This window comes from Vombatus ursinus, unplaced genomic scaffold (genome assembly GCF_900497805.2).
Source record: "Vombatus ursinus unplaced genomic scaffold, bare-nosed wombat genome assembly UNPS02014807.1, whole genome shotgun sequence".
NCBI lineage: Eukaryota > Metazoa > Chordata > Mammalia > Diprotodontia > Vombatidae > Vombatus > Vombatus ursinus.
This window is the reverse complement of record NW_020954585.1, coordinates 48,644,058-48,671,090: the sequence shown is the minus strand read 5'-3', so window position 1 is coordinate 48,671,090 and position 27,033 is coordinate 48,644,058. Positions and strand designations below refer to the sequence as shown.

Genomic DNA, 27,033 nt, shown 5'->3' with positions numbered 1-27,033 from the left:
ATAGATAGATAGATAGATAGATAGATAGATAGATAGATAGATAGATAAAAGAACTTCCAGCTTTTTTAAAAGAAGAAATGATTCCCATTAGCTACTGGTCACTCAGGTATTTTAGGGGTTATCTGCAGGTAACTTCCAGTCCTACTGTTAGCTTCACTCCCAACCAATGGACTCCTAAGATGCCTCTTTCCAATGTTCAGCTAGAGTGTACTCAGAAAATGCAAACATATTTTAGTGTTAATCTGAATAAAGCATATGTAGAAAGGCAAGTTTGTGAAAAAAATTATCTGTTTTAAATAGTTTAATAGCTTTTAATAGTTTAGTAGCCTTTTATCCATAAATACAAGTAGGATAGAAAAGCACAAAGAGTGTGGGGCTTGGAGTCAATAGACTTGGTTTCTAATCCTATCTCTGATACTTACTAACTATATGAATCTGGACAAGTCCTTATCTTTTTGTGTTTCATGGAAACTCTTTGAGACTTATCTATTCAGTTGTTTTGACACTTTTCGAGAAAGAAAGGGAAGGAAAGAAAATGAGCCTTTATGTAGTGCCCACGATGTGTCAGGCCCTATGCTAAGTGCTTTACAAATATTATCTCATTTGATCTTCACAACAATGGTAGGAGACAGATGCTGTTGTCATACTCATGTGGCAGTTGAGGAAACTGAGACAAACATGGTTTAAGTGACTTGTTCAGTGTCATGCAGCTAGTTAGTGTCTGGGGCAGGTTTTGAACTCTAGTCTTCTTTGCTCCAGGCCCAGTGCTCTATCCACTATGCCTCCCAGCTGCCCCTAGTTACATGCCTATCTGCATGTAACTTTGGAATACTGCTACTCAAGGACTTTACCCTTTCACCCTAATTCTCAGTCACCTGCCTCAGGGGGGTCTTAAGATTTCATGAAAATGAATAAATAGTACCTTGAAAAAAAGCAACGGACACATATGTATGTTATATATTTATTACCAATTTTCAAATTATTGCACTATACTAGAATACACTTCAGTCACTAAAACTGTTGGAAATAATTGCTCTTAGATTTCAGTATCATTCACTTCACCTGGAAGCTGGGTGAGATTATTTTTTTCCTTATGCAATATTCTTATATACATATATTATTGGTGTCATGGTATGTTTGTGCCTGTTTTATCTGACCCATACTAGGCACAATTTGTCACTGATTCTTCTTTGTATCTTTCTCAGTACCTAGTATAGTGCCTTGCACATGATAGGCAGTTAATAAATGTTTATTGAATTAATGAATAAATTTAAAATTGGAAATCATTTGAGCCACTGCTCTCCTCTATTGGCACAGATAATCAAGAATTAGTTTATGTGATCAGAAATGTGGTTTCTTTCTTTCCATAGGATTATACTTTTTTTTTTATACTTGATAGCAAATATTGTTTTAAAAATAACTTCAATATTCTTTTTTCCATATGCAGGAGTCCCAATCCCTAATCTTGAATGGTATAAGGACTCTGTTCCCATCAGCAAGCTCCGGAATTCTCGTTACAAATTGCTAGTGAGTGGAGGTCTACGAATCCAGAAGCTGCATCCCAATGACTCTGGTATCTTTCAGTGCTTTGCAAGAAATGAAGGTGGGGAAATAGAGACACACACCTACCTGGATGTAACTAGTAAGTATGGGATGTCAGGAACACCAAACAGTAGTGATGCACCCTTTTAGACTCATGTCAGTTTAGTATGTGACAGCTGAACACTCATATAGTCATTATAGCTTTGGAGGAGATGAAAAGATACACTTGTTACATAAATTTAGATTGGCGTTATCTACTCTGTAGTTTTCCAGCACTGACCACACTCGATTTATGTGAATAGCCTTTTAAAAGGAAAGGGAAAAAACCCCTCAAAACCTCAATATCTTGCTAGAAAGAAATGAAAGATTAATAATGAATAAATATCTGTCTTATTCTTTGTCTCTTGATCTTCTTTCTCTCTTTTATATCCATCCCCTAGTTTAGTTTTATTGAACAGTTATAGTTCTTTTGTGAATTTCTTTTGTGATCATATTAACTGAAATGCCTTGGTACATTTTCTTTGAAAAAAAAAATAGAAGCATAAGGGTTTATCTTCAGTTCTCATAATATTAAAATTTTCCTTCTAAAATGAAGTAGAACTTGGTAATTATTGAATAATACCTTTTGCTCTTGCCCCATGAAACAAAATACTCGGCTGATTATGTCCTCGGACAGAATTCTGTTTTTTGTTCAGCCATTTCAGTCATGTCTGACTTTTTGTGACCCCATTTGTGGTTTTCTTGGCAAAGACAGTTGAATGGTTTGCCGTTTCCTTCTCCAGCTCATTTTATATATGAGAAAACTGAGCCAAAGAGTGTTAAGTGACTTGCCTAGAGTCACACAACTAGTAAGTGTCTGAAGTTACATTTGAACTCAGGTCCTCCTAACTCTAGGCCCGGCACTCTATCCACTATGCTGCCTAACTGCAAAGAGAGTTAAAAAAAAATACTTAAAGCTGTGAGTTTCAGGGCTACGTCTTTCAGACAAACCAGAGTAAGTATTACCTCCCATTAGATTGTGATCTTCTTGAAGGCAGGGACTGTCTTTTTCCTCTTTTTTATATCTCCAGTGCTTAGCACAGTGCCTGGCACACAGTAGGCACTTCATAAAGTTTTGTTGACTGACTGATTATGGCAAACTAAATTTTGGCAAACTAAAGGTCGCCAGGATGACCAAAGGTCAGTTTTTAAACTGCCGTTTGGAAGATGAGATACTAACATAAGTGTACCTAGATTTAAGCTGTAGATAGATTCTTAGAAATTTGGGTTACAGCCTGAATCTTAGCAAGTAAACTCATTTAAATTTAGGTTTATGAGACTTATAACCCGTATGACCTTGGACAAAGCACTTAACTTCCCTGAGCCTCAGTTTCTTAATCTGTAAAATAAAGGCATTAAACTAGATGGCCTCTGAGGCCCCTTCTACCTCTAGGCCTACGAACCTATGAACCGCCCTAAATCCTTTTATAAAATAGTAATCTTTCATAAACAGGTAGTGACTCTGAAATTTATGTTTTTCCCCTAAATTCCGATGTTTTGCACTTTGAATTTTCTTAAAGCAAGGCATACCAATTGTGAAGAAAAACATATTCAGCACAAAGAAATGCTCCATCTGATAGCTGACATTTCTGTCTTGCTCATAATCGCTCACATTTACACAGGACTCTACAGTTTACAGAATGTTTTCCAAACCACTCGTGAAGTAGGTAATGATCACATCATCCTTTCACAAATGAAGAAAAGGAGGTTTCAGGAGGTTAAAAGACAAGCCCCGGGAGACCTTTCTTCTTCCTCCCCCTTTCCCTCCACTTGGACTCCTCTTTCCACTGCATCATGCTGCTTCCCAGGCTACCTTACTGCAATAAAAGTAAAGTGGAATGTGGAGGAGGAAATAAAAACTTCTCAGGAAAAGTCTTAAAATAAGTATAACATTTCTTCCATTTATCCAACATGGTTTGAGAATGGAATGGTACAATTTCTTTAATATTTTCTTTAACTGAGAGTTACTGTCCATACCATGTTTCCTTTGCCTCCCATATAATGCCTATAACAAACTAGGATTTACCTGTAGATCTTGGACCTTGGTATTACAATCTCTTCAGCTATTTTCTGCCCATACACTCAATGACACCGCCCCAATCCTACCGTTGGCTTCCATTCCTAGTGAGAAAGGAAGCAAGAGTGAGTAGCAACAACCTCATAGTTTACTTCCACTCAGGTATTTGATTTAGTGGAGAGAAGGCTCAACCTAGAGGCAGGAAGATTTCTAGGTTCAAATCCAGCCTCAGACGGTTGTCCCTCCAGACAAGTCCCTTAACCTCTCTGGATCTCAGTTCCTCATTTGTTAAAGGAAGGGGTTGGACTAGATGGGATCTAAGATCCCACCCAGCTCTAAATATATGATCTTCTGATCCTACTGTTAATTCTATTCTTCCTTAGCTCCTCCTTCAATATTACTCTTTTCCCACCAACCCCTAGACTCCTGTGATCTCAAGATACATGAATAAAAATAGTTCTTCACCACCCCCCAAAAAAGAAAAGTTGTAGATTTTTTTCTAACATATTTAAGTGGACAGTTTTCAAATTACTATACTATAACAAAATAGCCATAACATTCACTAAGACCTTATTGAATATAAACATCCTTAGATGATGCAAACAATATTCAAGTTCCTGCAGTGCTTTGGGATCATTACTATGAACACAGATCCTTATTACCTCTCATTTAGACTACTACGATAGCCTCCTAAATGGTCTTTCTGCCTCCAGTCTTTCTTATCTCTAATCCATTTTCCAGCTGCTAGATTGATATTCCTAAAGCACAGGTCCAATCATGTCATTTTTTGCCTCCAGAGGCTCCAGTAGCTACCAGATTTTATTATTCAGTCATTTTCAGTCATGCCCAACTCTTCATGACCCCATTTGGAGTTTTCTTGGCAAAAGATATAGGAGTAGTTTGCCATTTCCTCCTCTAGCTCATTTTACAGATGAGGAAACTGAGGCAAACAGTTGACTGACTTGCCAAGCGTGACACAGCTAGTAAACATCTGAGGCCAGATTTGAACTTAGGAAGTTGAGTGAGTCTTCCTGACTCCAGGCTTGGTGCTCGATCCTCTGAGCCACCTAGCTGCCCAGATGCCTTTAAAATAAAAACAAATTCCTCTGTCTTGCATTTAAATCCCTCCACTCTAGTCTAGAAGCTTGTCAACATTTCCAAGTTTATTGTACATTACTCTCCTTCACGCACTCTACATTCCAACTGAACTGGCCTACCTACAATTAGGAAAAATGCTCTTAATACTAAGGAATTTATGCTATATCCAACATATCACAATTATATCTGAATGGAAATGGCATTTCAACTCCCATCTCCATTCATTTGCACAGATTGTCTCAGTTGACTGGAGTGTATTCCCTTCTCCACTTTATACAATTCCTAACTTCCTTCAAGTTCATCTCATATAAGAGGCCTTTCCTGATCCCCCCAGTTGCTACTCTCTTCCCCAATCAGAAATTACTTTCTTTGTAGTTTATATTTGTTTATCTCTGTTCAGCGTGGCACAATGGGAAGAATGCTGGGTCTGGAGCCAGAAGATCTGTTTTCCAATCCTGCCTCTGATGCTTACTACATGTGTGACTTTGAGCAAGTCCCTTCGCCTCAAAGGTGTTCAGTTTTCTCATCTATAAAATGATGGAGTTGAGCCAGTTGGCCTCTGAGGATCCTTCCAGCTCCAGATCTATCAATGACTGTAATTCTGTGTTGCTGCTTTCCAGCAGAATATGAACTTCTTGAGGGTATAATCATTATATTCCCAGAGTCTAGCACGGTGCCTGGCAGATAACAGGCATGTAATAAATGCTTGGTGAGAAGATGAATGTAGTTACGATGTGTTTAGGGAAAAGGAAAGCCTGTAGATGATGAGGTCCCCAAGAGCTCTTGTGAGTGGGTGATATGGCCTCTTTAGCAAAACATATAACCACACAAAAGACATTAGGTTAAAATCCGTCCAGTAAATAGAATACCTGTCACCTGGATTACAGCATGCAACTGGTTGGGTAGCCAGTGATTTAGTTTATCAGCCCATTTGTCATTGGTGAGCAGTGCAGATAGAGAATAAGCTAATCTCAGAATTCAATAGGAGGAAAGTTGACCGGGTGGCATTTGGGAAACTGTGCAGTATTTCCAACAATCCCAGGTATCTAATACAACACCCATCTCTTTTATGCCAGTATTTTTTTATAATGTTTTATGACTTTAAATCATGAAATACCACAGTCCCTGAAGAATCAGGCTTACAAATGATCAAAAAGGCAATGAAGAGAAATCCATGGTGGCTGTAAATAGGCTACTGTGCCAAGGTTGGCTTCTGTGTAAGAAGGAAAAATATTAGAGCATAATACTATTAGTAGAGAATGTATAGGAGTTGGACTGAATTTGTAAAGGACTGTGACATCTTTCAAAAAGTTGCTTTTTGTTTAAATCTCCTTCTTCAAATCATTTGTCATATTTCTGTTTCTTAAAAAACTATGCTTCATACTTCAATGGGTCTTTGATCTCCTTGTTGTGGGTATACCCTCCAATGGTGTAGATTACCATGCATCTATACCTTTTTGTTTTGTTCTATTCCTGTCCATGTTCTCCTATACATCTTCCATAAAGCATCCCCCAATGCCCTAGAGGGTCTTTCAGCATTCCATGGATACCAGTGTCAGACTTGGCATTGCTATGTGAGCAGCCCCCTCCTTCCTTGATCATCCATTTCCTGGTTGATGTCATGTTGGCACCACACTTCTGCATGAATCACCTTTGCTGATATTGGACTACAGCCTACTTACATTTACCTGCCTCCACTAGGTTTTGGGGTCACCTGCAGTTTTGAGTCTTTGGAGCTTGTGGAAGACCGTGACTCTTAGCATCATAGCATCACTGGAATGTGAAGAGGGTGGGAAGGAAAGCTTATGTTACGCAAAAAATTACCTTCTTGGGGCAGCTAGGTGGCGTGGTGGATAGAGCTCTGTCCTTGGAGTCAGGAGAACCCGAGTTCAAATCCAGCCTCACTCCAGGCCCTTACTAGCTATGTGACCCTGGGCAAGTCACTTAACCCGGATTGCCTCACCAAGAAGCAAAATAAAATAAAATAAAATAAAAAATTACCTTCTTGTAACTCCTACCCATACTTCTTACTTCTGCCCTCTGAGACTAAGAAAAACAAGTCTGGCCTCTCTTCCATATCACAACCCTTCAATCATGTGAAATAATAGGAACAGTTAATAATAATTGCTAGCATTTCTATAGTGCTTTAAGCTTGCAAAGTGGTTCACATATATGGTCTCATTTCATCCTCACAACAACCCTATGAGGTAGCAGCTATTATTTTCTTCATTTTATAGATGAGGAAAATGAAGATGAGAATGATTGAGTTGCCTAGGGTCCAACATGGAGTAAAGTAAGATTTGAACTCAGGTCTTATTGACCAAGTCCAGCTTTGTATCCACTGCACCAGCTAGCTGTTATTATATGAGTATCTGAAAAGGATTCTATATAAAAGAGAGCTTATTATATAGAGGAAAAAGCTGAATTATGAATCAGGAGTCCTAGGGTCTAGTCTCTGTTCTTCTATTAAGCGTGCCAATTGATCTTGAGTCAAGCCTCTTTAGACCTTAGTTTCTCCAGCTATAAAATCAAGAGTGGATGACGGTCTCTCCTACCTCTGATATTTTATGAATCTCATTTGTTCAAGGGTCACATTTACTTTTAAAAGTAAACTTTGTCTCCTTAGCTTTTTAAGAAGATGAAAGCAACTTGTTCAATTTATCTAAATAAAAATTTTTTTCCTTTTCTCTTTTACATTTATTTTAAATTATTCTTATACATCCTGTGATGTCTCATTTACCTGTCTATGAGGACCATGAGGTTTTATTTTCACTTAAGCAATAAACAAAGTCAAGCAGTTCCTTGGAGTTTATCCTAGGATAATCAAAGGTTACAGTTGCTTCTGCAAAGTTTTCTTTTCTTTTTTTTTTTAAATGGTGGTACCTATTTCTTGGATTCATTCTATAAAAATTGGTGTGAAATTCTCCATGTTAGTACCTTGAATACCTTTAAAGGGGGTTTCCTGATTTCACTTTTGTTTTCAGATATCGCCCCAACTTTTATTCAGCATCCAGTGGATACCACTGTGACAGATGGAATGACAGCAGTGCTCACCTGTGAAGTTTCAGGAGCTCCAAAGCCTGCTATCACATGGAGAAGAGGTATGTGTTTGTATTTGTGCTGGGGTTTGAGTCTAGACCCTATTGAGATATAACCATTCCACATAAATATGATCATCCTAGGTTGTAAACCTCTTAGGAAATGGGCTGTCCTCTTCATTGACCCTCTTTCTGCTTTATCCAAACACCTCATAGTTTGGATAAGGAAGCTTTTAATGAACAGTTAATGGACGTTGACCTTAGGCAATCTACTCGTACACTTGGAGTTCTTTTGAACCATTTTTGGAGGGTGGAAGTGGGGATAAGGGTAGTGGTGTTATGGGAATGGGTCTGGCTGTGATTTCATCAGTGTAGAGAACCCAAGTGGTGGAAACCCTCTCTACTGATAACAGATCAGAAACTCCTCTCTAACTTAGAGTCATGGAGGGCCTGGGAAACTCACGTGTTAAGTGACTTGCCCAGGATCACAGAACTCACATGTGAAAGGGGTAAAATTTTAACCCAGGCCTTCCTGATTTGGAAGCCCATTTTCTACTCGCTGAGCCATGTTGTTTCTTCATAGAAGGAAAAAGAAAGAAAAAGAAAACTAGATATTTTATATAAGACCCCTACCAACAACAATGTTCTATGATTCTATGAAGTCAGGCGAATTCTTTTTTCTTCTCATACATTTAAATTTTAGTAATATGTATGTGTATGTTTATATATACACATAGAGAAAGGAAAAATATACATAATACGTACACATATATACGAAAGTGGAGAAAAAGGGGGAGATATATTTATTTTTAATGTATCTAGTCATATCTATTTACTAATTCATTCATTCATTTTTTTTTTATTCATTGTTGGGGAAAGGGGGAGGAGAGAAAGAAAGAGGGAGAGTTACTGTACCATAGCGGATAGGGGGCTGACCTTGGAGTCAGGAAGACCTGGATTCAGGTCATACAGCCATGTATTATCTGTAGAAGTCACTTAACCTCCCAGTTCCCCAAGCAATTCTCTAAGACCATAAGTTACAGAGAAGTTGCAAATCTATATCTATAGAGTTTATGAAAGCAGGATTCCCTATCATAATGAAATCACAGACACAGATGTCTCACCATAAATATTTCTTTCCCATGTGAGTATATGTGGGTAAAAGAGAAACAAATGGTGAATACATCTCTACTGTAAGATTATGTTGATCCTTATTAGTGTCAATTTTGTTAAATCTAGTCTTCAGTGTAAAGATTGTTGTGATAAAGTAAGGCCTACATTACGTGCTTATCAACTAATATAATTTTGAATATAAAACTGTTTATTGATCATTTCTTATGTACTCAATGAATTACTTGTACTTGATCAATAAATCTTTTTTGATTGATTCATTGATTTGCTTACTAGAGAAAGTGCTCAATAAATACTTGTTAAATTGAATGAATGGATATGGATTAACTAATAATGTGTGTTGAGCTATGTATGAGCATAACTTAGACACTTATGGCAGCTACATTAATTCTTTCAAGCTCCACTTTCAGAGGGACAACCATTTGGAAACTGTAGCTCAATGGCTAGTATTATGGAAAATGGGCACAGGGTTTAATGTTGATAAGCCTTAATAAGACTTAAAAGGAACCTGGGATTCCTGTCCTTTTAATTTGTATATTGTGAAGGTTAGAGCAGACATTCTTTTGGTTCTTTATTGACTAATATTTGTTGAGTCATTCAATGTTTACTAAGCACCCAATGTAAGTACTGCATTTAGGAAGAGCATTTGAGGTAATCTATTAATTTCCTAAATTGAGTTTTTAGTGGCTGGAAAGAGTTACTAAAGCTTCTAAAAGTGTATCTAACTTACTTTTTAAAATGGGAGACACTGAGTTAGTTAATTTAAATATACCCTAGAGCAGACTAGCAAGCATTCACCAAATCTAGATATCTTTTCAGCTTGAGAAGATCTCTTTCAGAGACATGATGGCTCTATGAATTTTGTTACAATAAATGTAACTGTATTTTAGAAGTGTAGTGGCTGACTTATGCTCACTTCTTTTCTCTGTCATTTTTCAGGGAAACAGATTTTGGCCAGTGGCTCTGTTCAGATTCCCAGATTTATCCTTCTTGAGTCTGGAGGCCTGCAGATAACCCCAGTCTTTCTCCAGGATGCTGGCAACTACACCTGCTATGCAGTCAACTCTGAAGGATCTCTAAATGCATTTGCCATGCTGACTGTGTGGAGTATGGATAACACTTTATGTGAAATCTTCCATTAATCACAGCTTAATCAGGGTGTCATTTTTACTTAGGAAATATTATTATGCCCTTGGCCTTTCTCATTTGATCAAAAGAAAATGGTTATTTTTACAACTAATTTAATAAAATATATTGAGTAATTACTTGAATTTTTCAGATTCTGAAAAATAGAATACACACACACACACACACACACACACACACACACAAATTTAATGAAACATCTATGGAGAAGGAATGTTATCCATACTGTCACACCAAGACACAAAATTGATTTGTTGGTTAATCTGAGAGCAGTAGTCACCAAAGAAAACTAAATTAAGAATTAAAATACTTGAAAAAATTCTTCATTATGCAACTAATTATCAAATAAGATACTTTTGTAATATAGAAAAATAATGAAGCTGTTGTTTCTTGATTCTAAGCCAAAAAACCAGCTCCCTGTAATTATTATAAGAGCACTCATCTTTAGCTCTTGTCTGTCCATATTGTCTCTTCTGGAGCTCAAAATGATTTTAAGTCTACAAGAGCAAGAGTGTATAACCCAAAATCATTCCATTCTTTAGATTTGGTATTTTATACATAGTATCTATACTTTATTCTGGCAGTCCAAGCACATATACTCCAAAATTCCTTTTTTAATAGGAAACAGAAGACAAATCACCTCACAATATTGTTCATAGAAATAGCCATACTGTTCAAGTGACTTTTAATTTGCATGAACAGAACATTGGATTCAAGTCAGAGAACCTGGATTCCAGATCTGTATAAGCCATGTTACCTGGCTTACCTTAGACAAATTACTTAACCTCTTATAGCCTCAGTCTTTCTCATTTGAAAAATAAGGAGGTTGGACTACATGATCACTGAGGTCCCTTTCAGCTCCTTCTATGATTCTACAAATATTTTTAAAACTCTAATCCATTTCTTTAAAAAGCTGAATTGTGATTTATTTCACATTGGTTTAACTTACTTTGTGACTTATTTAAGGGATCACTTTAAAAAATAGTCCATTACATTTTGTATGAAGCTTGTTTGACTGCTACTCTCCTTTTCCATTTTAAAAATACTGTATAGGTATACAGTAAAATAAAATCTCTCAGAATCAAATGCTAACTTACTCCCTGGGACCTCCCTACTGCTTAATTAGCCTATTCTTCATGCTAATAGAGCCAGTCTTCCTTCTCTTTGATAGCTGTTCCACATATTCATCTCTAACCCACATCTGATTCCTTATGAAAGTTAAGTTGTGTAGGCAGTATGACATATTGGCTAAAGAGTTGACTTGGGTTCAAGCCCCGCCTCTTCCTCTGACAATTATTATCTGTGCTGTCCTAAGCAAGTCACTTAACCCCTTAACAAAAAAAAATAAAAAGTTAAAGCTGAGACCATGAAGTTGGAATTCTCATAAACAACAGATCAGGAGATTTACTGGAACTATTCATCTTTCTTTGTGAAATTTAGCCTTGTGGTCATCTCAAAAATTTGTGTGGCATTTCCATATATATTTTACATGAGCAAATAGGTGTTATGGGTGTCCTCATAATGAAAATACATTATAAAATGACAAGAATTTAAAAGATCATTGGATCATGAATTTAGAGCCAGAAGGCACCCCAGAAGACCTCTAATCCAATGACCATCCATCTCATACATCTTGTAAATGTCGTAGGTAGGATTTGAACCCAGTTCTTCCTGATACCAAGGCCAGAACTCTGTTCACTATAATATGTAGGTTTATAATTGACAGTGTAACTACACAAATACATTTGCACAGGATCTTTAATACATATATGCTAATGTATAAAGGGCCAAGATTAATTTGCCATGATCTATCCCTTTTTGACTTATGCATGCAACTTACTTTAATGTTGTGGTATTGGTAGCACTCTCAGGTCTCTTGAAGTTCTAAAATTCATTAGCTCTATGATTCAATTGTAATGATCTGCTTTCATTTCTGGGGAACAATCTGAGATCTTCCATTTATCCTTTTTTTTTTTTTTTTTTTTTTTGCCTACATAAGACAGAACTTAGAACTCTCAATGCCAGATAACCAGCTCATTACTCCTGGAGGTGGAAACTCTCTTGTAATCTTGTCTGAGTTGTGACTTGTGTTTCTTTTAGATCGTACTTTTATTGTCTACCCTCCTGAGGACCGAATTGTTATTAAGGGAACTACAGCCACTCTGCACTGCGGAGCAATTCATGACCCTAGAATTCCTGTCAGGTTAGTATAGTCCACTGATCTTGGTGTTTGTTTGTTTTTGTGTTTGTGGTTTTTTGTCTGCATATTGTTTTTTAAATATTCTGTAGGTATGTAAAATTAAGTCCTTAGATGAAGAAGAATTCCAGGAACCTCGATCATAGTTATAGACCCCTGATTGCTGTATCTTAAGGTTGTAGGCTGTATCATTAATCACCCAAATCCTATTTTCTCCTTCAGCCTTATGTATTATTTACAGTGAGCTATGTTCCACTTCATGACTCCAATACAGCTTTTCATGATTTTGCTGCCAAGGTTAATACACTATCTGTAAAACGGACTTGTCAGAGGCTGATAGTTAATGAGAGAAAAATCCAGAGGGATCGAATAGGATTTCAGAAATGTTTGCTCTGGGACTATGGAATGCCCAGGAAGAGTCTCCTTGCACTCCTAGGAATATTTCATAGCAAAATGAGGGGAGGAAAGGTCTGGAAAGTTGGAAGAAAGGAGATCACAGTTCTCTAATGAATTTACAACAAAAGGCATTTAAAAACTTCAACTAGATGACTTGAAGCTTGAATCAAGGCATAGGGAGTTTTTCATCTTTCTTTAAATTCACACTGGGATTGTAGTGACTGAAAATTTGATGATCTTGGTGAAAAAAGTCCAATGATTAAAACAAATAGTTACCCATAGAAAGCTTTTCTCCACTGTAAGCAACTACTTTTATAATTTGAAAAGTAAAAACAGACCTTCCTAATGGTTTTATGTTGTTGGGGCAGCCTTGAAAATAATTTCTAAAAAATTATTATGAAACTTTTTTTTCAATCTGCCCTTACTTCAGAAAGCATCTGATAATTGCCGGCATGTCTATAGCACTTTGTGGCTCCCCAAACACTTTACATTCATTATTCTATTACATTTTCATAATGACACTACAAGATAAGTTATTGCCCCCATTTTACACATGAAGAAATTAAAGCTGTCAAAGTTGATTTTTCTAGGGTGATGGAGTTGGTAAAATATTCGAAGCAGGATTCAAACCTAGCTATTCCTGACCTTAAGTCCTACAACTCATCCATTAGTCTATGTTGCTTTCTAGAAAGACTGAATGCCCATCAACTGGGGAATGGCTGAGCAAGTTATGGCATATGAATGTGATCTGAAAAACCTGGGAAAATATATGAACTGATGCAAAGTAAAGTGAGAAAAACCAGAAGGACAATTTATACAGTAACAACATTACAAAGATAATCAACTGTGAAGAATTTAGTAACTCTGAATTAAAATGATTCACCATAATTCCAAAGGAATCATAATGAAAAATGCTATCCACCTCCAGATAGAGAACTGATGGACTCAGAGTGTAGATTGAAACATATTTTTTTATTTTTCTTTTTTCCTTTTTATTTTTTCAGAAAATGACCAATGTAAAAATGTTTTGTATAACTTCATGTGCATAATGGTTATTATATTTCTTGCCTTCTCAATGGGTGATGGAGAAGACAGAGAGAAAACAACTGAAATAAAGTAAAATTGAATTTTTTTTTAAAAAAAAAAGAAAGACTGAGTGAAGTCATATCTCTACCAACAGTTCATTAATGTGCTGAACAGGCAGTTTTCAAAGTAAGAAATCCAAGCTACCAATAATCATGTGAAAAAATCTTCCAAATCACCAAAAATTGGAGAAGTGAAAATTGAAGCAACTTTGAGGTTCAACCTCAAACTCATAAGATTGTCAAAGTCAACCCCCAAAAAGAACATGACAATTGTTGGAGGAGCCACAATAAATAGGCTAATTACTGTATGAAACGTGGAACTGTGAATTGGTCCAGACATTCTGGGGAGCAATTTGGAACTATGTCCAAAAAGTTACCAAGCTATGCATACCATTGGACTCAGCAATACCACTCCTTCCCAAAAGAGATCAAAGAACATTGAAAAGGACACTTATGTAGGAAAAATATTTTTAGCAGCTATTTTTGTAGTGTCAAAGAACTGTCACTGAACAAATTATGGTATGTGAATGTAATAGAATACTTGTGTGTATAAGAAATGATGAAAAGGATCATTTCAGAGAAACCAGGGAAGACTGGTATGAACTGATACAGAGTGAAGTGAGAACAACCAAGAAAACAATTTATGAAATAACGGCATTATGAGAAAAATAACTTTGAGAGACTTAAGAACTTTGATCAATGCAATAAACAAACATGATTCCAGAGGACTGATGATGGAGCATGCTACTCACTTTATGGTACAAAGCTGATGGACTTTAGGTGCAGAACAAGACATATATTTTTGGACATAGCCAATTTATGAATTTGTTTTGTTACACAAATTTGTTAGAAGAGTTTTGTTTTTATTTCTTTTTCTTTCTAATTTAGGAAGATTGGAGAGAATGAAAAATGCTTTTTAATTGAAAAAAATATAAAATACACTAAAAGAAAAAAGAAATGTCTTCAACCAATGAAGACGAGCAACTCCTTGGCAGCTTATGATCTTGGACAATTATCTGGAGTGCTGAGACATTGAATGGCTCGTCCATGTCATAAACAGGACTTGAACTGTGGTTTTCTTGATTTCCAAGCTGGTCCTCTATATGCCATGTCACATTTTCTCTTACGATAGGTAGTAAAATGAATAAAACCAAGATTCTGTATTCCTCTTTGCAATTAAATGCCCTGTTTGAGTTATAAAATGGCCAGAAAGGCTAACAAAAATTTTGGACCATAGAAGTGAAGTGTTTCTCTGATTCTTACATTTAAAGAAACAGGAACTCAGCTAGCTAGAGGAACAAATGAGACAATTGAACAAATACAACAAAATGACCATATGACAAAATTACTCATTTGTTTTGCCTGCCCATCTCCAGTTTTTACTAAAATAAAAAATATTACCATGAATCAAATTTAGATTTAAAATGGTTAAAAATGTTGGAAATCACAAAGGGGGAGATGGAGGAAGCTTAAAATTACTCTGAAGAAGCTGAGAGACTCTATTAGAAATGTGCATCAGGAAAAGAAAAAGATTAAATTATTTTAAAATGGTTTTTGGTGTGATTTCAGAAAGTAGTAAGGATGGCTAAGTCTGTCTTTCTGCTTGTCTGAAAGTTAGCAGAAAATTCCCTTTGATTTTCAGGACATTATTTTAGCTTTTTGGATGCGATTAAACATACCCAGCTTGATCCTATGAATGAGAAGGAAGAAAATTAGCCACTTTGGGTATCCATTAATGTTTTCTTGCTACTAGTTTGCATTGCACTGGAGGAACTAATTTATTCCAATACCATAGTTACTGGTATAAGTGAAAGCTCCTCCCCAGAGGAGCAATTTACTCATTTCTTTCGGGTAGAATCAGGCCCATTATGTCTCAGGGTAATTTCAGATAAGTAGTTTTGTAAATGTCTGGGCTCTGTGCATGTTAAAACTTTAAAGGATGGAGCATATTTTGGAAATCAAATCAATTAATTTTGAAAAGTAAAAACAGCACTTTCATCACATGCGGCAATGCATATTGGTCTCTACCCATAGAGATCTGAAGACTGGACAGGCTCTTAATTGACTCTATATTTGAAAAGGAAATGTGCTAAAATTGCCATAGATAAAGATTAAAAGAGAAGGAAATGTAATTTTAAGGACAATTTGCTATAATGGTTAGATTTTAAGGAAAGCAGGTTTAAGAGATGTGATTTTTTTTTCTTCAAGACTTATATAATTCTTTTTGGGTGATTTTTTTCCCCCCAATTATCCACAGTATTTTATGTGGCCTTTCCTAAAGATTAATCTGCTTTTTCAAGAAGTCATCCCAGGTCAGACCAGTTGAGTTATAGTTTTGCACTTTGGGGTACCTGGTTGCTCTCATGACTTTTTTCACTTCTGTTTTTGAAATAGAAGACCAGATGCAATATAATTTTTGTGTCCTCAGGTTTGTAATTTTGTTTGGGGGTATTTTTGTTTTGTTTGTTTGTTTGATTTTGTCCTTTACAATCTTTGAATTTACTTTGATAATTTATGGTGATAATTATAAAAACAGCTCCTGGTTTTTATCCAGTCTTTCAAACCACTGTTTTGTAGTTGGATTTTTGTTTGACCTAATTAGTATTTTGAAACATTTTCACCCACAGATATGTTTGGAAGAAGGACAACATCATCATAAATCCAGCTACAAGTTCTAGAATTGTGGTAGAAAAAGATGGTTCCCTTCTCATTAGTCAGACGTGGTCAGGTGACATTGGTGACTACACCTGTGAGGTTATTTCTGATGGAGGGAATGATTCGAGAATGGCTCGCTTGGAAGTGATGTGAGCATTATATCTATTATGCTTTGTTAATTCTTGTCTAATGATATGCATTATTATATACAATGGTTATTTTGAACACTTAGTTTTATACTTCTCCCCGACATGTACAATTAATTGCCAAATCTTGCTTTTTCTACTTTCATAACATTTCTTACATCAGACCCCTTCTCTCTCATACAGTTATTAGATTATTTCAACAGAGTCCAAATGGGTCTCCCTACCTCTGCTGCAAGTCTGTCACTACTCCCCCCCATCTTATGCACCATTGCCAAGGTTATTTTACTGAAGTGCAAATCTGTCTATGTGACACTCCAACTCAATCGACTTCCATGGCTTCCTTACAGACTGACTGACAGCAGACCAATACAGCATTAATTGAGAGCTTGCTATGTGCCAGACACTAGGCTAAACACTGAGAATATAGATACAAGGAAAAAAAGGCAATTCCTGTCCTCAAGGAGCTTACATTCCCATGAGACAAAGCTGGAGGAAAAGGAGGAGGCTGGGGAGGGGAGGGAGATGCAGTATGTAAAAGTTCAGAAAATCTAAGAGAGAAGTGAGCAGGGATGGCCGGGGGGACTTCTTTAAATGGTAGCCCCACATAGGAATTCACTGATTAGAGGAGGGGGTCACAGGGATGATGGGCTCTCCAGGGTGAGAAGGTTGCTGGGGGCAGAGGTAGGAAATAAGTTAATTAAAAAATATAAACATATTTGTATACATATATACATATACATGTACTCATGAACACACATACACACAAACATATACAAATATACATACAGAAAGATATGGAGGTAGAATCCTTCATTTATCTTTTAAAGCCCTGTAACAACCTGGCCCCAACCTATCTTTCCAGCCTCATTGTACATTATATTCTCTCCTGTACTCTGTAGGCCAGTCAAACTGGCCTTCTCTCTGTTCGTAACCTTCCTATCTCTCATCTCCATGCCTTCGCATTGAACATCCCAAGTGCCACTAGTCAGTAACATTTTGTTGCCATTCAGTCATGTCCAATTCCTTGTGACCCTGTGGACCATAGCACACCAATACTGTCCATGGAGTTTTCTTGGCAAAGATACTGGAGTGATTTGCCATTTCCTCTTCTAGCAGATTAAAGCAAACAGAGCTTAAGTGAGTTGTCCAAGGTCACACAACTAGTGAGTATCTGAGGCTAGATTGAAATTTGGGTCTTCCTGACACCAGACCCAACACTCTATCCACTGAGCCACCCAACTGCCTTCTAATCAGTATATAGCCCCCTCACCTCTGCTTCATAAAGTCCCTCTCATGTTTTAAGATGTAGTTCAAATATTCCCTTCTTCCTGAATCTTTTTGTGGTCCCCTAGTGCTAATGTGCTGCCCTAAAAACTAATACACACATATATATGTATATGTATGTATATATATATGTATATGTAACATAAGACTATGTTATATAAATATATACATATGAACTAATATTTATTTCATTTTTTGTATTTGTATCCCCAGGTGCTTATAAAATGCTTGGCATATAGTAGGCACCTAATGTGTGCTTAAGAGATAGATAAGGTAGATTGATTCATAGTGTCCTGGATTAGCATTGATAGTCCATCAATTGTGCCGAGTATCCATATACTTAACAAAGGGTTCTTAAGCGATTTAAAGAAATGTTTGAAAAGTTTTACTATTAGTTCAGTTGACTTGTTTATTGATTATAGATCTATTGATCAATTTCTTCTTGTTAGTTCCTCCCCTCCCCTTTCCTCTCACTGTAAGCCTCTATTTCTAGGGCATAAATCTTAAATACCCAGTACAGGCCTTTATTCTTCTGCCATTTATTAATTTATTAACTTTTTTTTTTCAAACTGTACCCTCCTAGCAATTGCTTCAGGGCACAAGTACAAAATTAAAACATGAAAGTAGATGAAGCATAGCATTGCAGCAATTAGGACAGCAGTAAACAAAATTGCATATTATAAACCATCACCTCTCAATTTTTAAATGCCACCCCATTAGGAAAAGCCTTTGTAAAAAGACAAGTCTTACTGGACTCTGCTAGGCCTTGAATCAGAAAAGAATTCCATACAGAATGATCTTACAATAAAAAGCATCTTCCCTTCTCATTCAAGGTGTATGTGAGATGTACAAAGATGTTACAGGCATCTTCCAACTGCTCTCCATCATTCTGATGGTCCTAACAGTAGCAACTGTTAACTGACATTTATGTAGAACTTCAAAATTCACAAAGAGCCTTCTTAGTAAGAACTCTGTTGTTGTTCAGTTATTTTTCAGTTGTGTATGACTCTTTGTGACTCCATTTAGGGTTTTCTTGGCAAAGATACTAAAGTATCTTGCCATTTCTCTCTCTAGCTCATTTTACAGATAAGGAAACTGAGGCAAATGGAGTTACGTGACTTGCCCAGGGTCACACAGCTAGTAAGAATCTGAGGCCGGATTTAAACTCAGAAAGATGAATCTTCCTGACTCCAGACCCAGAACCAATGTGCCACCTAACTGCAGTGACAATCTTAAGAAGTAGGGGATACAAGCCTTTTTATCTCCATTTTATACATGAGGAAACTAAGGCTCAGAGAAACGAAATAACTTGACCATTATCATACAACTAGTAATAGCAATAAGAAGAATTCACATTTCTATGGAACTTCATTTATAGAATGCATACTCCTCTCAGCAACTCTTTGAGAAGGACTGTATGAGTATTAACATCTGCATTTCACGAATAAATTGTATGGTTTGGGTCCTGATCCAATGTTCCTGACACTACCATTCTGCCACACCAACTATCTACATTACTGTTTTTTTTAATTAAAAAAATATATTGTATTGCCTTTTTCAATGATAATGTTAAAGTCTGTCTGTCATTTATAGGGATTCCCAACTAAATGATCATGAAATTCAGTCTGTCTGTTATAGGGAAACACATGCCAAAGCTGTCTCAAATGCTTCCTAAGTGTGTGGCTCTGGGCAAGTTACTTAACTTCATTCTACTTCGGTTTCCTCATCTGTAAAGTGAGAATACTAATAGCATCTACCATAAAGGACTGATATGAGAATCGAATAAGATAATATGTGTAAAGTATTTTACAAACCTTAAATCACTACATAAATGTTAGAGGTGATGTTTTATTGTTTGTTGCTATTAATTGTCTCAAGCTTTGGGGAAGAAAAATGCTCTGATGCCCTGGATCAGAAACTTTTCTGCTTGTTCTCTCCACCAAAGTGTCCACTTGCCATTTTACTCACCAACGCCCATTCCCTGTAGGGTCACCTTTTTACCAAAAGTAGGAACATTTTCCTTTCCATTTACTAAAATAATTGACTCCTTTTCTAAACTCTGTTTCACTCTCACTTGTCATTGGTACTTTCTATTTTTTGCATTCGCCCACAGCATACTAATACTTCTCATAGTGGACTACTCTTTTCACAGCTATTACCCTATCTCCTGTATTTTACTTCCAACTTCTTCTTTAGGAATTTCTCTCCATTACGTTAATATCTTAGAGCATAAGCAGTAAGTTTACATAATGTTTTGTGTTATTCATTAAAAAAACTACCTTGGTACAATCTCAGATCATCTGTCATTGATATCAAATGAATAAGTGTTAGCATTTCATAAATACTCTGTCAGCAGAAGCAAAATTGCATACTTTCAATGTAATGCATTCTTTTCCTCAGTAATATTTTTATGTTCAACTGTTTTACATACCCTCCCTACTATTTGCTTATTCAATTTCTTCTAAGCAAAATACATTTTTAGTAAATGTTTGTTTCTAAAAAATATAGACTTTTTATTGCTAAAATACTTCATCTCTAAATACAGAAATATTTACAAATTTGAGATGCTAATCAATTTAGTGGAGTGATTTGGAAAACAACAGTGACATCATCCCCTTTAATGTGCTACAAGGTTAATAAATCCTCTGTGTTCCCAAACACGAATAAAATGAGAAGGCTGAGGGTATTTTTTTGGGGGGCCAAATCCAGTTGAAACCAACCTGTATCAGGAATGATAATAATAATAATAGCAATTTTTACTGTTCATAGTACTTTCCCATGCATTATCTAAGTAATGACTAACATTTCCACAATCTACTCAAGTATAAAATGCTGAAGTTGTTCAGAAAATAACAAGGAATAAAGATCTCCTATTTCAGACCTGAGAAGAACTTACACATAGAATGGCATCCTTCTAAAGTACCTCGAAAATTATTTCCTCTTGCTATTTTTCCTCAGCTTAAAACTACTTTAATATAGACATTATTTTACAAAGTAACAAAAGTATCCTTTTTTTAAAAAGCAGGAAATATGTTGACTTATCATTGTGTTTGTTTTGCCTACATCAAAGATACTAGTAACCCTATTCTCCATTCATGTATGGTGTTAAGAAATGGTTCATCCTTCCTTCTTGGTGCAGGTATTGATGCCATTATAACTGAATATGTAATGAACCCGGATATTATGAACTAGTTTGGCCGTTAGGTAAATAATTGTGATAGATGTAGTGACCTGTGAGTCCTTATGAACCCAGAGAAGCTGGTGAAGCTTTGCAAATGTAAAGGATTTTAGGAACCTAGAAGACTGGTAGGGGAGGAGGGAAGTAGTGGAGAACATTGAAAGGAGCAAAATCTTTGAAGACGAAAAGAAGAAAGAATGAGGTGGTAGTGGTGGTGGGGAACTCAGGAAGAGTCAAGCCAGTGAGAAGACATACAGGGAGGTTTGAATGTGAGTTTTAGTTTTTTCCATCAACCTAACACTTTAAACATCACAGTTTCTGGGGATGAGATTCCCCTCCTCTGTAACCCAACAGAGTTTTATTATTTCCCTCTTACTTGTCCTTCCAAAGGACTGGGAGGGTAGTCAGCTCAGCATGGAGAAGGGTTCAAGGAGGACATAAAAATTTTTTGTTGATATCTTTTCTATCATCTTCAAATAAATCTATTCCTAATCCTCTACTTAGAAACTCTTTAATAAAAAATTTAGGAAGAGAGGAAGATTAAAAAAAACAGTTTATCCAAACTAACAAACACATCGATCAAGTCCACCTATATATGCAGGGTTCCACACTCCTTGTACTCTCTCTGACAAGAAGGGAGGGAGGGAAATGCAGTCTTGTATCTAAGAGGGAAACTTCATAATATTGATAATTATGTTATAATAAGTCATCATGTTAAATGAAAAGATCAAAGCTTCCTGTGGACAGTAATTAATTATCACCCATGTTTCTCCACGACTTTGAGGTTTACGCATTCCTTTCCTCATAAGTGATTCATTCCTCAGTCCCTTGTCACCTCTTTGAGGTGGTCATGCTAGTATTCTTACCTACCTATTATAAAGGAAGAACCTGAAGCTCAGAGTCACATGGCTCATAAGTGGCAGGTCATATTTGAGCTTCACTTGTTCAAGTTCAAAGCCAGGGCTCTTTGTGCTAGAGTGAGTTCCGCATAATCCCTAGATTACACCTTTCAAGTGAAGGGCACCTGCTTTTCAAGTCTTCTCTGGTGTCAACAAATGCTTTGTTCCAAGTCTGTTCAGGAAACATGCACCTTGAAGCTATGTGAGGGAAAGGTCATGACCACAGAAAGGTACGGAAAGGGCTTGTCATTCTAGCATCTTTGGGGCCTCAGTGTCCTGACCACAGAGGTGAAACGGCCTGAGTAATGCAGCATGGATGGACAAGGTAGAGCCCAACCAGAATTCCTTTTTTTTTTTTTCCAGAGGTAGCTGGGAGGCCAAAGGCAGAAATAGTGGAAAGGGATAACAACGGAAAGTGTTTCCTTTCTTCAGTGGGAACTTACACAGCGTCTGGATAAGGAGTGAGCAAGAGTCATGACAGGTCAGGTTGACATACAAAGAGATACAACTGCTGGTGGCAGCAGAAAGAATGTTAAAACAATAACAACTACAACAAAACCCAGACTGAACCAGAATATTGGCATGTCTGAAATGCATAGTTCGAGTTGCTCATGTAACTGGCCATGATCTCTGGGTTCTAGAGGTCAGTCAACCCCAGCTTGTTTTTTGTAGGGCCACAACTGTGATTCTGTTCCACCCAGAGAATACAGAGCCAGTATAGGGAGTACAAAAAAGTAAAAAACCTGGGTGGGACAAGGACAGGAGCATAATAACTGGCCCTCTTCCTGTCTGAAGTCCAGGCCTCCATAAGCTGATAGTATAAAAGTACCTGAGAACTAACCCTCACCCCATGGAGTGATACATGGGGAGTATGCCATTCAATTCAATAAACATTTATTAAGTACCTCAAATGTGAAGAGCAACATGGCATAGCAGACAGAAGATTAGCTTCAGAGTCAAGAAGACCTAGGTTCAAACCCCACCTTCGATACCTATCAGGTAAGAGGTTATTTCAGTAACCCATGAAAACTCTAAGAATGTAGGTTGCAGAGCAGGTGTAGATCTTCATTGAAAGACAGAATTTCATACACAGATCTGCTTACACTGATGCAATAACAAATCTGCATATACATACCTACATACACACATATGCAAGGTGGCACAGTGGATAGAGTGCCGGCCCTAGAGTCAGGAAGACCCTAATTCAAATCTGATCTCAGACTAGCTGTGTGACCCTGAGCAAGTCATTTAACCTTGTTTGCTTCAGTTTTCCCACCTGTAAAATGAGCTGGAGAAGGAAATAGCAAACCACTCTAGTATCTCTGCCAAGAACCCCTCCCCCCAAATAAAAAGAGTTATGAAGGGTCAGACATGACTGAAAAAACTGAACAACAAAATACATATATACATATAAACGTATAATATATGTCCAGATATATGCACACATATTCACATATATACATGTGTGTTTGTGCAAGATGACACAGTAATGGTCAAGTAACTTATAATTATAAAGGCATAAATGTGACAGGCCAATAACCAAATTATGTGTTGGTTCAACAAAGAGAATACCTATACTCCCTTTGGGGTATCAGACTACATGATATAAGCATAAGTTGTGACATATTGACATCGGGAGGTTTTCATAGGTGTAGCCCATGGGTTGGGATGGTAGGACATGCTCACAGAGAGTCATAGGACATTAACTCTGTGCAAGCCTGAGGAATGCTTTCTTTCAAGGAAGGAAAAGTTTGCATGAGCCTATTCTTTATTTGGGGGTTCATAGTACATGTTTATGATGAGGCTGTCCTTTTAAAGCAGAAAGAGCACTCACTGGCTCAGAAATCAGAACTGGATTCAAATCCAATTCTCTGAGCCTCAGTTTCCTTATCTATAAAATTAGGGGGTTGAACCTATAAAATCTCTGATACCACTAGCTATACAAACTTATGATAATCTTATTTTGTTCCATTTCTTTTTAAACTACAAATGAAGACTCAAGAGAAGAAAATATATCATTTCACAGGTGGCTAAAAACAGAAATTTTATATTACAGTAGAATTTTTTTTTGTCCTTATAATGAGAAGTCTGATAACATTTGTTATTTAAGATTTCACCTGTGGCAACTGATAGTTCTCCAGTATGCCTCAGAACCAAACATCTGCAAATTACTTAATTTCTAAAGGGAGATGGAGCATAAAAATTACAACTGATATACGAACTGAAAACAAATGAAAGGACTTTCCATACAGATCCTTTCACCCAAATTTTCATATTATCTAAACAGGCCTGTCATTGGAGGATTGTAATGAGTGTGAATATTTTGCCTCAGTGAGAAGAGAAAGGGAAATTTGAGGTTGACCATCTTTAGTTATCTCTCTGGAAGGAGAGATTTCAGTAATTCCAAATTATTACATTATAGCATACTTATAGTTAGAGCTGTTATTAATATGACATGACCACGGCTTTGCCCCAGGAGCAGATATTTAGAAATAGACTGTTTCTTTCTTGCAGTAACTAACATCCCTGTACCTCACTTCATGGTCCTACAGAAAGCCACAGTGTGTCACAACTACTTCAAGGCCACCCCACTCTCAGAGTTCAGTCTCTTAATGTCATTCTTTTTTCCATCCCCCTTTAGGGGTACATGATGCTACATCAAGGGGACTGACTCACCCCTCTCAACATACTTGTGCCCATGTGCAGACTATACTCTGCCCTACTCTGTTTCACCCCCTAACCTCCAACTGAATTTGTCCAAGATGCAAGAAGTCTTGGTTGTAGATTTGCTTATAGGTACCACCACACAATTTAGTGCTTGAATATTCCGTGATTATTTTAGTCTTATCTTCCTGGTTAGTTTGTAAGCTTCTGTTTGTAAGGGACTTTGACAGCATATGCTTTTTCTTTATTTCCCACAGCACTTGGCATAGTACTGAGCATACCCAAGTACTAAATAAATATTCTTGATTAATTGATATGTTGCTTATAGGCCCATGTAAGATTTCACCTTGTCTTATGGACTCAAAGAGCAATTCCTATGCATATGGAGTTTAGCAAAAACCTAAATTATAAGCCTTACTGAAAAGCCCTGACCCTTAAGGGGGATTAGAAAAGGTAAAGACATCTCTCAATAAAACCACTCCTGACAAAGCCGTAATAAAGGCTAAGCAATTTAGTAGTTTTTTGAAAGTTATCAGGGCTTTAAGTTGACCCGTCATCTTCAGAGTGAAGACATAGAAGATAGGTTTGACCAAGTCATCTTTTTTGAGTTAAAGGGGCAAGCTTTTTATATAGAAATAATTTGTTTGATTGCCCCTGCCATAGCAATTCACCTTCAACTACAATTTTACCAATTACTTTCTCTTGAGCCTTTTTCAAAAATGTTTCTCTTAAACTCACCTGGTCTGTTCTCCTTCATAAATAAGTCATTTCAGTTAATTTTATATTATGGTATCATTTATGGCATATTTTTTTTCTATTTCTCTCTAACAGGTGCAAACTAACTCAATGCTGGGAAATTTTTTCTAACATTTTTCTCTTAAACCTTGTTCATTTGTCACCATGTTTTTGTATATCATTCTTTCTATGAGTATTTCTCCCAGTCTTTTATCTCCTTTTGGATTTTTTTTGGCAGAATGCCTAGCTGAAGTAGATTCATTATATAACAAATCACAATTGACATGTATATAGTATTTTAAGATTTACAAAGTGCTTTCCCAACAACAACTCCATGAGAGAAGTAGTGCAAGTATTATTCTCTTCCCAATTTAGAGATGGAGAAAACAAGGATCAGAGAGGGTAAGTGACTTTCTTATCACCACAGAGCCAAGAAGCGTCAGAGCCGTGATTCATCGCCAAGTCTCCTGGTTCAAAATCAGAACTCTTTCTATGCTACATGCATACATCTTAATATAGACTAACACTTCATTTTTCTGGCATCTTTGAGGAATAAGTTGTTTCACATTACTGAAGCTTCCCCACTACGTGCCAAAATTATTAGGTTAGTTATTTTGAACATGGATATTAATACACTAAAATTTAGTACATAATACCTGCTTTCTGAACTTCTAAAATAAAATATATTGGATGCAGTTTTAACCTCTTCTTGATGACTTGAGACCATTATTTTTTTCTCCATTTATTTCTTTTGTTCTGATCTTTACCTCCCTTTTAAAATAAACATCTGGTCTTTTCACTTAATTTTGCTTACATTATTTTGATGCTCATCGGCTTCAGAGACTCCCCCATTCCTTCCCTTTTAGCTGTTATCTCAAATTACTTGAATTACCTTAAATTGTTGCTTTACCTTTTGCCTTTTAAATTTTATTTTAAAATTCCTCCTCCACTTTGAATCTTACTTTCCCCTATACAGATAATTATGTGGTTCAAAATCTTACCTCTCTTTTTCCCAAGCTCTTAGTATAAGAAACATTCTTCTATGGCGCCCTTTTCCAAGGAGCTTTTCTTTAGTTAATCTTCCTTCATAATTATCCTCCTTATCTAATTTGAATATCCTCCCATTCATATCAATATATATAGATAAACAAATAGATAGATAGGTAGATAGTGGATGCACAAATAAGGGTTTTCCTCTGACCTTCCCCTGGCCCCCAACCATCTTGAACAACTTTCCATTTTGTTATCCCCTCCCCTTAAATATAGAGATTTGCTTCTAGGGGATCTAGGCCATGGAATATTAATTTAGTTTTTATTCCTTTGATTTCTGAATTATTAAGATTCCTTTAACTTTTTTTGTTTCTTAAATCTTTTTTGTCACTTGTTGATTTCTTTCTGCTTTTTCTTATACTCATCACCCAATTTCTTTTTTTTTTAAACAATATCCTGGAAACATGAAAAAAAATCAATTCACTAAATAATCCTATCTGATTCTTATACTTAGTAAATTTTCTTGTGTTTCTTCTGTTTGGAGTTTTTTTTTTGTTTTGTTTTGTTGTTTGGAGTTTTTAAGAGGGAATATGTAGTGGTTGGGTTGGAATCCACCTCAGGCTCTTACTAATTGTATGGCTCTGGGTAATTCACTTAACCTTTCTGAAGCAATTTCTAAATTTGTAAAAATTAGGGGATTGAAATCCTGGATACCTAATCCTATGAAGATAGATAGATAGATAGACAGATAGATAGATAGATAGATAGATAGATAGATAGATAGATAGATAGA

The 27,033-nt window shown here is 36.5% G+C and overlaps 1 protein-coding gene across 3 annotated transcripts in view; it reads left to right on the top strand.

The window, feature by feature from the left end:
- The window catches only part of SDK1 (sidekick cell adhesion molecule 1), a 1,114,226-nt gene that overhangs the window by 768,162 nt on the left and 319,031 nt on the right, over positions 1-27,033 (top strand). For all 3 annotated transcript variants that reach the window (XM_027874762.1, XM_027874760.1, XM_027874761.1), the window contains exons 10-14: positions 1,448-1,642; positions 7,681-7,797; positions 9,805-9,972; positions 12,112-12,214; positions 16,317-16,493. In XM_027874762.1, coding sequence (XP_027730563.1) covers positions 1,448-1,642; positions 7,681-7,797; positions 9,805-9,972; positions 12,112-12,214; positions 16,317-16,493 — 760 coding nt within the window. The remainder of the gene's footprint in view (positions 1-1,447; positions 1,643-7,680; positions 7,798-9,804; positions 9,973-12,111; positions 12,215-16,316; positions 16,494-27,033) is intronic.